This window comes from Schistocerca piceifrons, chromosome 3 (genome assembly GCF_021461385.2).
Source record: "Schistocerca piceifrons isolate TAMUIC-IGC-003096 chromosome 3, iqSchPice1.1, whole genome shotgun sequence".
Taxonomy (NCBI): Eukaryota; Metazoa; Arthropoda; class Insecta; order Orthoptera; family Acrididae; genus Schistocerca; species Schistocerca piceifrons.
This window is the reverse complement of record NC_060140.1, coordinates 876,983,414-876,997,085: the sequence shown is the minus strand read 5'-3', so window position 1 is coordinate 876,997,085 and position 13,672 is coordinate 876,983,414. Positions and strand designations below refer to the sequence as shown.

The window sequence follows — 13,672 nt, the reverse complement described above, 5'->3', positions numbered from 1 at the left end:
AGGAACTTCAATATTTTAAACATAGCTGCACAACAGCAACGGTTTCACGTAATAAAATTATAAACAGCCGACCAGTTGCAATGGATAAAGAAATTCTTTACCTAGGTTTCGACAAATATAAGTTTCATACTTTTCTAATGTAAGCTATGATGTTCATTGCCCTTAGGTTACCTTCTGAAGAAGACAAATTTATATTTGTCGAAACTTAGGTAAAGAATTTCTTTATCCGTTGCAACTGGTCGGCTGTTTATAATTTTATTATGTGAAACCGTTGCTGTTGTGCAGCTATGTTTAAAATGTTGAATAAAAAATCCTTTTTGAAAATAAATTAATAACTTCTTTGGCAACTAAAAGTTCTTAGAAAACAAGACAAACAAATCTTTGTGTGAGACTATCCTCTGAAAAGTTCTATTGCAAACGAGAACGACTATCTTCTTAGATATGCGCGCGAGGCAGAAAATTAAAGTCCCATCTCACGAGCAATACAAGGAGTTCCACCCTCAGAGCCCATAGTCGGAGTAGCGGGTCGCCGGTGGTGTGGATGGCAGGGGCGAGGCGACATCGAGTGTGGGCGGCGGCGTGGTGCTGGCGAACTTCTGCTTCTGCTGACAGAGATGGAAGTGCCTGCTGCTTGCCGGGCGAGAGCAGTTGTACCAACATGGCGGATGACTGCTAGACAACTATTGGTCTAGCGATGTGGGCTCGGATTGGCTGAGGAAAAATGACGTAGCGGATGCACCAAAAGTTCCATATATGTGGCGGCATCTATTGCTCCCGTGTGCGCCCTCGGAACTAGCCTGCTTTCTTCCTGCCAGCTGACTTCGCCCGGTGCTCCTGCGGAACTGAAACGGTGCGACATTGCAGGTGGGTGGCGATATACGAGTAGGAGATCCCGAAAACAAGCAAACAAACTGTTCATTCGATTGACATCAGCCTTAAACTGTCGGCTGCTGGTACCAGACGCCTTGTAAATCAAGTTTATATGCGAAGCGGGTTGAAAAGATGTTAGTTAAATTTAAAATATGTAAACAAATGAGGGTCAGGGCCCAAGACTTTCATTTTGACAATCCTCGGGCTTTCCCGATGCCCAACCACTCAGACTTCCTTTGTGGTCAAGCACGCTATAGCATGGTGAATCTGCAGGAAGTGAGGAGAAAAACAATCAGGCTTCTACTGTATCAGTTACGCATATGATTGCCATTATTACGTATGAATACAAATTTTAATAAGGAAAATAGGTGCACAGTTACTTTTGAGTTGGATCTAGGAACTTTTTGCTTTGGTTGTTGGAGACACTTTTTTTATGGGCACAGACCCTGTAGGTAATTAAATTCATTTGTCACAAGCACTTATTTATTTAACATATACACATGTGTAACTGTCAATCTCACAGTCAGCCTAGTAACAGTCTGACTTACGCAACTGACTGTACTGCGATATATCTATAGGGTGAAGAAAATAGCCGGCCGCTGTGCCCGAGCGGTTTTAGGCGCTTCGGTCAGGAACCGCGCTGTTGCTACTGTCACAGGTTCGAGTCCTGCCTCGGGCATGGATGTGTGTGACGACCTTAGGTTAGTTAGGTTTAGATAGTTCTAGGTGACCGATGATCTCAGATGTTAAGTCCCATACTGCTCAGAGCCATTTGAACCATTTGAAGAAAATACGCCGGACTTCATCTACATCTACATCATGCTGCGCAAGCCACGTAATGGTGTGTGGCGGAGGCTTAGTTTTGTACCAGTGACTGTGCCCTCCAACCCTGTTTCACTCGCGAATAGCGCGTGGGAGGAATTATTGTCGGCAAGCCTATTTATTGGCTCTAATTACTCCAGTGTCCCCTTCTCGGTCATTAAGCGAGACCTGTGTGTGGGGAAGGGGAGTAATATGTTGTCCCACTCTTCCCGGAAAGTGCTCTCTCGAAATTTCAAAGTAAATCTCTCCGTATTGCACAACGCGTCTCTTGTAACGCCTGCCATTTCCGTAACGCTCTAGCGCCGGCTAAACGATCCCGTGACGAAACGTGCCAGGCTTTGTTGGATCTTCTCTATCTCTTCTATCAGTCCTACCTGGTACAGATCTAAGAGTTATGAACACTTGGCGGTCGGCATCCCGAACCAAGACAAAAGTGTGTATAGCAAAACATAGTCCCGCCAATAGGATTAACAGAAATGCCATTTAAAAAATGAGGCTTTGGCAACGCTATAAATGCGAGTAGTGTGACCGAGATCTCTACGTTGTGCCGGAGCTGTCCAATTAGCCCAGTGAGAGGAGGCCATGCCGTGAGAAACACATAGGAAGACTCGCCTATGTTCGAACGGCGTTCGCGCCAAAACTATTTTTCAGTGAGTGAATCAAATTGTATCCAGTTTACACCTCGCATTGCGGTATTTTGTGTATTTATTTCTATTTCTGCTACTTCATTGAAACGTCAAGATTTAACATGAGTTTTTTGCAGGTGTAAGTGGCCGCCTTGTTTCGTCCGTAACACAAATAAAGGCAGTATAAAATAATAGAGAGTACAGTAACATCGTCTGCATCCAGTGAAGTACAAAACACACAATAGGTAGGCTAAACTAGGTTGCTCATTACGCTACGCACAATAATTCCGTTCTGTACGTTTGACGTCCAGGCTTAACACCACAGTGCCAGTACGTACACGTACGAGTAACGTTCACTGTAGAAAAGATGCTCAAAGCGATCACCCTGCATTCGCAAACACTTCGTCACGCGCTGGATCAAACTTTGCTGAAGTCTGCGCAAGACAGCTGCATCCAGCCGCGGGTGATTAGCCGAGCGGTCTAAGGCGCTGCAGTCATGGACTGTGCGGCTGGTCCCGGCGGTGGTTCGAGTCCTCCCTCGGGCATGGGAGTGTGTGTTTGTCCTTAGGATAATTTAGGTTAAGTAGTGTGTAAGCTTAGGGACTGATGACCTTAGCAGTTAAGTCCCATAAGATTTCACACACATTTGAACATTTTTGAGCTGCATCCAACATTGGCGAAGCGGCATGTACGCGAGCTATTAGGTCGTATACATCTATGGGTAGGGCCCTATGAACTTATTCCTTTACGTGTCCCCACAAATAAAATTCTAATGGATTAATGTCCGCGAAATGTGGAGGTCAGCACATTGGACCTCCGTGACCAATCTATTTCCCTGGAAACGCCTCATTCAAATAGTTATGTACATTTATTCCGAAGTGTGGCGGTGCACAATAATACTGAAGCCATAGCTGCTGCTAAACAACAAGCAGATCGTTTCCTATAGGGTCAAACAAAGTATTGCAAAGAAACGTACGATATATTGGCGCATTCAACTAGGTCCGGCTATAAGCAAGGCCCCAAACCACTCCTCTCACGATTCCAGCTCACAGGTTTATGCCAAATCATGCGGAAAGCTCCGTTCACGGATGACACGTGTGTTGTATTTCGACCAATAATAGCTGTCGTGGAGGTTGAAAATACCTTCACGAGTGAACCTAGATTCGTCAATCCATATCATGTTATTTATAAAATGTTCTTTATCTTCCACTTAGTGTAAAAGCCATCCATAAAAGTGTATACGTCGAAAGGCTACTAGTGTTGAGTTAACGTGTAATGATATGGATGTAGTTCTTCATCGTGCAACACTTCAACGACCAGTCTTTGTGATATCTGGAACTGTCTTAGAATATCACTGGTACCTGGCCGAGGTGACTGGTGAAGTGTTTCAAGAATCACGTGCTCACTTTGTGGAGTACGTCTAGTTCTTGGACAGCCTCTGTACATTACTTGCAGACGAAGATTATCGGTCTCCCGAGGGCGTTGCACCAAGCGACGAGAAACATTCCTATCGGGATGGCGCCTTTGAGGGTGCCGAGCAGCATACGCCGAGCAGCAGGAGCAACAGCTTGGTTATCGGATGCACCCAGCACCGAAACCACGTATTCATAGTTTGTGTACTCCACCCTACATGAATATGATCAGTTATAGTTGTGTACTGCGCGGTTAGTAGACAGATGCATGCAGTTTAATGGATCCCACAGTTACGTGATAGGCTCCTGTCATGTGACAAAATGATGTCCTGCTTACAAACGACGACAAGTAGCGAATGGACGTCAAAAAAATAAGAAAAGGAAACTTTCACGCTCCAATATTTTTTCTGTACACTGGTTTACTTTGGTTACCTGTATGCTATGAACAAGTGAGATTAATTATTATTATACTGGAACTGGCTTCTTATTAAATGAACAGTTTTGTTACTGAAACTCAATAGAATGCACAACATATCTGTTGTGTACATAGTTCCATGTAGTCAGCGCGTACACAACTTTCCCACTATAGCGCGCCCCCGCTAAGCACAACAGCGCAGGCACAGCGCTCGTCCATCTCTGCACTACGAGATGGCGCTGCCTTAGAGATGGACCAAATTCTGCTTCCGCCGATCCGCGTATTAATATGTAAGGCAGCCAATGAGATTGCTGCTAACGTAGAACCTTTTCTCCTCGCGGATCACACTCGCGCAGTGATACCTGAACGCTCGAGCTATTGTAACGAGTGTACAGACCTCCGATTAGTCAGTCTGCATTAGTCTCCATCAACCTGCATTAGTCTGCATCAGTCTGCATTAGTCTGCATTAGTCTGCATTTGTCTGTAGTCAAGTTTCAGTCTGCGCCTAACGAGATTATCATATTCATGTACATAGCCATGAAGAGCAATGTATAGACACTTTGTCAAGTATCAGAGATATGTGAGAATAAGATTAACGTACCAAGACCAAAGGAACTTCAGATTGTCAATTGTAAACAGCATCCAGAATCAAGTTAAGTAATTTCTATGCTTTTTATTATTTTAATAAATGTGTGTGAAAATTAATCAAGTTCTGTTTAAAGTTGGTCACCGTCAATCTGCTACTCTAAGCGTGCAAGTGGCATTTCTGTTGTCTGACCTAGCGGCAGAAGATAAACACGCCACGATAAGACCATGAGACATATTGCTGACACTCGCCTACTTCGTTAGAGCGACAAGTCAAATAATCTGACGGTTTGTGTACCGAAGGTCTTACAGTACGCACATCACAATATCCATCTCTGCTACAACTATCATAAAAACTTTCTGAAATTATTTCTGTTACAAAAAATAATGAAGTTACCATACGCAATGCTTAAAGAACCTCAAACCTTGCAGTGGATTTTTCGTCAACGTTAATTATTAATCAGTGCCACGGCTACCACTAGAGCATGAGACTATCATTATTAATCAGAAAATGATTTTTCTATAACTTTTACGAGTCCATAATTTTTGCTTAGCAAGATTTCCTTTTGAAACATGAAAGTATTTTAACTTTGGCACTGTTAAAGTTTACAATATTAGCAGCCCACGTCCGCCTGTGAAACGCAACGTAAAATCTGCTGCTTTGTACTTCGATCTCGAACTGCTGTAAGAAATAATTTTAAATGCACTTTTTGCCTGACCGCTTATTGCCGTGTGATTGCCCTTATTATCAGAGTTGAATCTGCCGCGGCGGCGGCTCGTTCTGCCATGTCGCAGCTTTTCACCACGAACACTACTTAAAAAGCTGAAAATGTCTTAAATAAATGGCTAAAATACCAGGCAAGCTTTCTAATAATACCATACGAGTTCTCATTAAATAATTATATTTTAAACTAGAATAATAACAAGTTCACACACCTCTCTTTATAATCAGCGACTAATGGCGTCTTGCTTACAATCTTGACAAAAGAAAGCTACCTATGTGTTAAACATAGCGTCACAGGTTCCTCCTCTCTACGTGACTCCAAGAAGACGACCACGACATTATTATTCTTACACTACTATTATACAATGGCTGATTGTCATGAAATCTCTTGAGTTTTTCTTCACTAATTCTTTTCTGTGGCGGTTTCAGAACTCGCCGACACAGATATCATTTCACAAATCGAGTACTTAATCCTTTAAAATACAAAATATAACCTAATTGTCTATATTCTATTATTATTCAGAGTCCACAGACGTAATCAGTGCCTATGTATATATAAATAAAATTGTAATTGCATAGCTATAAAGCTTGTTTTATAAGGAAACGTTATAGAACCTGACGAGGATTCGAATTATAGCTCCATGGTGGATGACAAACTGCCTACTGGCTTCTGTCTCGGGTTCTTCGGGCGCTCTTTGATCCTGAGCATAAACGACATTGCAGGTTGGGGCAGGTGGAGAAATCGGCCGTGGCAGAGCACGCACTGAATGAGACCGACCACGTAATAAAATTCGCCGACACGGAAGTTCTGGCTGTAGAGAAGCAGTATCACACGCGCTTGTTCAGAGAAGCTGTGGAAATACAAAAACACGCGAATAGTTTGAACAAGAAAGCCTTAAGGTAAACGGATCCTGGCTTCCCGTACTGCAGCGAACGACCGTCGCAGGTAGCAAGAGGAGAACCGCACCGGAAATGACCGCGGAGAATCCCTCGGACGTTGGCGCGCCAGGTACATACAGTCTGCGCCCGCGAGCTCGGCTCCAGTTCACCACCGGCAATGGGGGCTGAAGCTTTGACAATGCCAGCCACTCGTGCTGGCGAAACGTCAGAAAAATCATTAGATGAACGTCGGCCGAAGAACCCGAGACAGAAGCCAGTATGCAGTTTGTCAACAAGTGGCCACGAAAGCCTCAACAATTTTCCATGGTGGATGTTGGTCTGATGTCCCAGTAGTATACTCCACTAGCTGCAACTGCTGGTATGGTAGTATGGGGAGATCTCATGGTTCTCTGAACATTACGATGCGCTGCACGATGTGACAGTGTTGCCAGCTCCTCGTTTTCACAAAGCACCAGATCTAATTTTACTAGAGAAGCTTTTGACTTGAATCTGGATGTGGAATCGCATGCCGACCTCCAATTGCTGCCTTTTTTTAGCTCTGTATGCGCTATAGGCTATTAAAACCGCAATAGCATGAAGGTGACATACAGCCAAAGTCAAACTGGCGAGATATGTACTACCTGCTTGGCTAGACAAACTATTAGCTTTTCAGTGAGACCCCCACAAAAAAGGTAGGAGTATATTCTGTATGTAACGAAAAATTATACAGCTAGTTCTCATTCAGAGATCGCATTGGATGTTGTTTGTTTGTGAGAAGTTGGTGTTGTACCTCTTGTAAGAAGGGAAATGTCTACCAGCATCTGACTCAATCATTCCATGATACTGCTGCTCACAGGGTCGAGATGCCCCGACTCGCAAGCATATATGGGAGTATGGGTTCAGGAGGGGTATATTCAACGTCATGCACTGACTCAACAACCCCACGAGACTAGCGCCTGAGAGGAGAGACAGTGTTCTCTTAGTCGTGAAGGATCGTATTGTCATGTAACATACCTTTAGTCAAGAAATAGGCTAGTTTACTGCAAGAATAATATCTACACGCACCGTTTGACGACGCCTACAGCACCACTGTCAGCAGAGCTATCATTATAACGGCTTTCCTTGAAGCGGTAGCAGGGAGAGTCACGCCCAAAAGTGATGCGGTCAGTGAAAGCACCAAACACAGGAGTGGTACCATGTCGTCTTCACAGGCGAGTCCTGACGTATCCATGTGCTGTTGAACATGCATTGTCTGCATGAAGAAGTGATGTTTCATGCAAAAGTTGTACCCAAGTCGCAAAATATTCCCAATGATAATAATCACTAATTTATTCCTTCCAGCATATCACTTGTCAAGGTAAATATATAAGTTACAGATAACGTGTTTTAATACTTAGGCATTCATATTTTCCAACTTCTGTGCTGTACCTGAAGGTTGTTTCTTCTCTATGACAGTTTCACTTATTTCTATTGTTATTACTAAAATAGACTGCGCTCCCGGCCCGCCCGGTAAACCTGGTCCACCTGGAGGTCCTGGGTATTTCGGGCAGCCGGGGAGGAAGGGGGATCCTGGGCTGCCTGGCGCACCTGGAATTCCTGGCCCAATTGGACCTCCCGGACCACGCGGCAGTCCTGGACCGGCACTGGATGCTGCTTCAGCGGTGAAATCTGCGGCGGTTGGTTTTCTTATTGTCTATACTTGTCCCAGCTAGTTGGTCATCGAAAGAGTCTTAGACAATTCACAGAACAGTGACAAAATATTTCAAAATTAAAAACCTCTACAAAGAATTAGAGAAACAAGAAGTTAAAGGTTGGCACAGTATGTAAATATGAGTAATAAAGTAGAGTGGAAGGATCTAAAATTGTGTGAGAACTCCAGTACAGAATAACATTTGCTTGCCACAGGAAAGCCTTTTAATATCGACTTGAAAATCAAGGTCTATAGGCCAAATTTTTCATTTATAAACTTACAGAAAATTTGAACTGAAGAACAGAGCATACGTTCTTTCCGGTCTTTCAAGGAATTTTTTGACGAATGTTTTGCTGGGTGAATAATGAACTAGTGATGAATGTTCTGGCAAATTGCTGCGAGGCAACTGCATCCTCTTAGATTTTCAGAACTGAACAGCAACATCAGTTGCTTCATAAATTAGCAAGTCCACTACATTAGTAAGAAGATGTAACGAAATTAATCATGAGTTAGTTGTTCTCCTCGGTCCTTGTCATTTGTCATCATCATTTGTATATAAATCCTTATTATATCTTGCGGATTTCATGGTTAAGCATTGGGTCGTACCTGTGGTACGTCCTCAGATGTAGGCATGCCTCAGAGCCATCCATCCCACCTTCTGGAATAAATGGTTTGCCCAGATGACGGAGCTTGCTGGTATAACGGTGCCTTATCGGCTGCGCTAATGTGACTGTGCTTACTAACTCTCACACAGTTTAACTTATTCCTCAAGCATATAAAACATTTTGCGCACCAACCCCGATGTGTTTCATTCAGTTCTACATGTGTGTGTGTGTGTGGTTTAGTAAATTAGTTGTACGTTCCACAGATAATTTACACGATTTGCATCGGCTTGGTGTTGAAGGAGTCCATACATATATTTTTTTTTGTGAATATGGCTATATTCTATCCATTAACAAGTTACTAAATAGTGCACTAGCTTCAGTTTAATGAAAATGTACGTTTTAATCTTTGATACTATTTGTTTTGGTACTGATACATTTAAAGGTAGTTACTTTTCCTTTCTTATGCTAGATATTCCATCAGGTTTTAATTACGTATTCGTCTACGAAATAGAAGTAATTGTGCAGAAGTAATGACTTGAGAATAAAATCAAAATTTCTTTGCCATTGAACAGACATTTTATGCTGCTAGGCATATGAGCGAAAATTTTTGAGGCTGAATGTAGTACTCCTTTCTGAGCTACTGACAACATTTGGGATGAGTAATAAAGCAATTTTTTTCATCTAGTATTCTAACCCTGAACATTACTATTCTTCTAAAATTGCAAGGGACTATTTACGACGAATTTACTTAGCGCACATACATCTTGTGAAGGAGCACTTAAAATGAATAACTCTTGGGAAGACGTGTCTACAAGCTGTTTTTTGTTGAACTCTACATTTAATACTCATCGTCTGCTTATGTGGAATCAATAGTTATTTCTAAGTGATGTGTCATCCAATAACTAAGCTAAGAGACATCAATGAGAAGAAATGTGTAAATATTTTAAGACGTTGATTTGCTTGTTTCCAAAACAAGTTGTTATAGGATGCGGAAATTTTGCTGAATTTCGTCGTTTGAGCAAATGAGTAACATGTTTTTTTTCACCAAGATTTACACTAAACGAACTGTAACACTTTCCCATTGTTACAACTCCTTCTTATATGCTACAATAATTGTTGTTGATTGTGTTCTATTTGCTGGACTGCTGCGTACTTTCTTTTCAAAACTAAGATTGTGTCAATTTTCAGAGAGACACTTAATGATTCTTTCAAAAATATTATGAGAAACGTCCCCCCCTTTAATTTCCCCAAAACATGTTTAATTCTAACGCTATTGTTGCCTGCAAAAGTACAACTCTGCATTCACAAAATTGCTCAAAAAAGGGTTTGCACCATCCTCATGCATTGCATAGTTTATGATTTTTGATAGCAAGCCTCTATCTAGACGTTCTTTTGATCACGGGAAATAGCTATATACAGATTCTTGTGTAAAGACGGTAAAATTTAACCTGCATTTTCAGTGCAGATGACTGTAGCCCTACGTGTTTCCAGTTATGAGCGGGACAACGTGGCTTGTGTGTACTGTTGAGTCTACGAAGATGCCTCGAAGGATCATTTCAACCTTAGACTTTGAGCACAAGCTTAGTCTTCAGCACTGGAAGTCGCTTGGAAACACTCAGCCTCTCTCGTCAGACACAAAACACCAAAGATCTGCCTCGTAGTGATCGTCTGCGGCCAAAATCGCTGCTCGTGACGGGTGCCTACAAACTATGGCTCTTAGCTACTCGGAACAGAATGCCATAGGCTGTGTGCTACCTTTTTCGGAGGCAACTTGAAAGATTGCGCCGATCCATACAACCTATGATCATTTCGACAAGATCAAGGTACTCTCTAGGCAGCCAGTGCGAGCAACAATAAAAAATTCTCAGCATCATGGTACGTGAAGAAGACTAGCAAGTGAACGTCTGGAAACGAACCAAGATTCCATTCTCCAATGAGTGAAGGAAGTAACTGACGCCTAACGAGCGTCATAAAAGGGCTTTTAGCTGACGAGCTAACAATAAGCATCTAAGGCAAGCAGTCCATCATGTATGGATGTGAGACGTGCTTTCTGCTATAAAGACTGATTTGAGGCTTGTGCAGCACCGGAACAGAACCCTCCACAACTACAGACAAATGTTCTGTTATGGGTTTGTCTTTCAGACAATAATGTACGAGCCCACTTCGCCAATCTCGTGAACGCCTTTCTTCAGGAGGCATTAATCAACCGAACGAAATGACGTGCTGTATTTGTCTGAGACCAGCTGAAACCTTCCTCTGACAGCAGATAACTTCAGGATGCCCGCCATCGATGAGATGGACAGGTTTAAGCAGTAACATCTCTATCACATAATCATCGAAACAGAAGAAATGAATTAAAATTTGTGCTGCGGCCAGGACTCGAACCCGGGTCTTCTATTACACCACCACTGCACGATGGTCAACATTGCTACACGAACTACCCAAGCTGAATGCCCTTCCCAACACAAACTTCAATTCATTTCTTCAGCTTATTTTCCCTTCATTATCACTGCTGCCCTGGTAGGGCTGCAGCACAAATTTTAATTCATATCTTCTACTTCGATCACTATCGTAGATAAAGAAGAGACTTAAATGTCCCAGGGAAACATTTAATTACATCTCTGTCACATGGTGAACGACCCATCGAGGTAGGTCCTAGCATATGACAATTCTTGGAGTGGAGCTACGCGATATCAAACGTCACCCATCAACAGATTTTGAGTGCACAGGTGTGCTGAGCTGTTCACTTTTGAATACACTGCCTTTATTTTAGCTATTAGTTTATTTTGATGTACCAATAAAGTTACATTTTTCCTGTTATATAAGGTCTATTGTTTGTTCCACCGCACTCTTTGAATCCTAGCACACATGCATTCGCAGATATGCAGAAGGTGGTGCAAAACTTTTGTTGGGCAGTTTATATAAGACTCTGAAGAATTCCCTTGCTGATAACTTCCCAATCACCAAGTTTTTCTCTCCTACACCCATTATCCCTTGTGTGTGTGTGTGTGGGGTGGGGGGGGGGGGATGGAGGAGCGTTGTTTGTACCTGAAGTTGTCTTAACCATTAACCAATCTTGACTGTGGTGTTTCGTCATTGTAAATCCTGTTTATGTTTGTTGGCAGTGCAACCAGAGTGAAGACTTGCAGAATCTGGAACAGATTCTTTACGAGCTGCGAGTGCAACAAGAGAAGTCACTCCCCCAGCTTCGTCTAACATATGAGAAGGTACTGCATCAGGTGAGGGGCGCCTTCATAGGCTGCAAGTGCAGTTGCCAACGGCATGTGCTCCCACCACAGTGAACTTGGTAGTTTGGATTGCTGCCTGCACATCCTGGATGCAGCAACTCGATGTGCACTGTCCTGTAGCCTTTCTTTGTATCTCCGTTATATATATAGGGTATTTGACTATTATAGGTACAATAGAAAGGGACGAGTAGACAACAATGAAACAAGGAAATAATCATAATAAATAAAGATCGAGATACCAATGGGTTTCTCAGTACGATGTATGTACAGGCTGTCATACTAATGTTACAGCACTGTTAACATTCAAGGCTACGTTTATTACGAAACACCGCAAATGCGGCGTAAATTACAAAGTTATTATCTTCCCTCGTTTGATTTTATCATCAGTCCAGATACCGAAGAACTGGTAAATAGCGTTTCAACGACAAATGTATCGGTAGTGGTTTGCCAACATATTTGACCTTCATGGTCACCTGACTTGAATCGGTTGAATATTTTTCTGGGGGAATATTTATAAGCTTCGGTTTTTTGCAGCCCTGTAGACGGTGGTGATGTGTTGCCAGAGCGTCTTGTGGTTGGTTGTCAGTGCATTCGGAAAACGACTGGGATCTTTGGATGCGTACAGGCTGTGATGGGGAGACTTGTTGGGGCCTGCCTTCAAAAGGACGGTGGTCACGAGGAGAATTTGTTGTAAAGTGGAGGTTATTATTTGCAAATTTGTAGTTTGGTTCTGGTTCAAGTACTCAGTTGTAATACGTCTTATAGGGAACTGGTTGATTTCCAGACCTATGTTTACTTTGACTATTTGCATATTTTACTACCCTTTACTTGCGCCTTTCGTTTGTATCTATAACACTAGCTAAATACCCAATTTTTTTCGCTTACTTATTGACCCCAGTCAATAAGAAGAGGAGTAAAATCAGTCCATAATGTAAAGTCACATTTGTTATATAAATAAAACTCATTTTCTTGCGGTAGAATTGGTGTTTAATTTCCCAGATGTGTTCCGACTTTTAAACTGAAGATTTCAATGGATGCTCTGTAATAATGTAATTATTGATTTAATAAAATTTCACATCCTATTTGTCGTAAAACTAAATCATACTTAAGTTAATTTTTGCCTTTTCTGACAATAACTTTGCTTCCTGTGGGTTTTATTTGTAATTTGATATTTAATAGTGGTATAAATCATTTTGTCACAAGCTAATAAACAATTTTATTTCTGTTTGATAACACCCATGTTGTTATTATTAAATGAAGAGTTTTGTACAGTATCGACTAGCATGGAATGCCGCGTCAAACCGGTCTTCATGCAGAAGATCAAAACCAACAGCATACAGTTTGTCTTGTTATGTGGCTTACCAACCATCTGTAACGGATTCTGACGGATTTCAATCAACTGCCCCCCCCCCCCTCCTCCCACACCTCTCTTCCCCTTGCTCTAAAATTGTTTGGGTTTCGTTTTTTACTGCCGCTTACTGTTACATAGGCATTGAATTTGATGTCACATTCAAAGGTTCATAGTCTGTTACTTCATAATTTTTTACTGTATTAGGTTTCTCTGAAAATATCTTTTACTTCGTGCTAACATTCTAAAGAGATCTATTTTCTTTTGCTCTGTTGCTCCTTGTATCTAATCAATCCCATTGTATGAAAATCGGATATTAGACAGTTTCTCCTCTGATTGTACTGTTTCGTCTAACAAATCAGACTTTGATTCATTCCTTTGGTCTTATTCATCATCTCTACTACTTACTGAATTTCTACCTTCTCAGTGCTGTGCTTTCAACTGCCC

The 13,672-nt window shown here is 42.0% G+C and overlaps 1 protein-coding gene across 2 annotated transcripts in view; it reads left to right on the top strand.

Moving 5' to 3' along the window:
* The window catches only part of LOC124788015 (collagen alpha-1(XVI) chain-like), a 29,440-nt gene extending 16,328 nt beyond the window's left edge, over positions 1–13,112 (top strand). The window contains exons 2-3 of one of the 2 annotated variants that reach the window (XM_047255067.1): positions 7,823–7,995; positions 11,755–13,112. In XM_047255067.1, the coding sequence (XP_047111023.1) occupies positions 7,823–7,995; positions 11,755–11,931 (350 nt within the window). In that variant the 3' untranslated portion in view covers positions 11,932–13,112. Of the gene's footprint in view, positions 1–7,822; positions 8,011–11,754 lie in introns of both variants that reach the window. The other variant, XM_047255066.1, reaches the window with a different exon arrangement.
* The last annotated feature ends 560 nt before the right edge of the window (positions 13,113–13,672 follow it).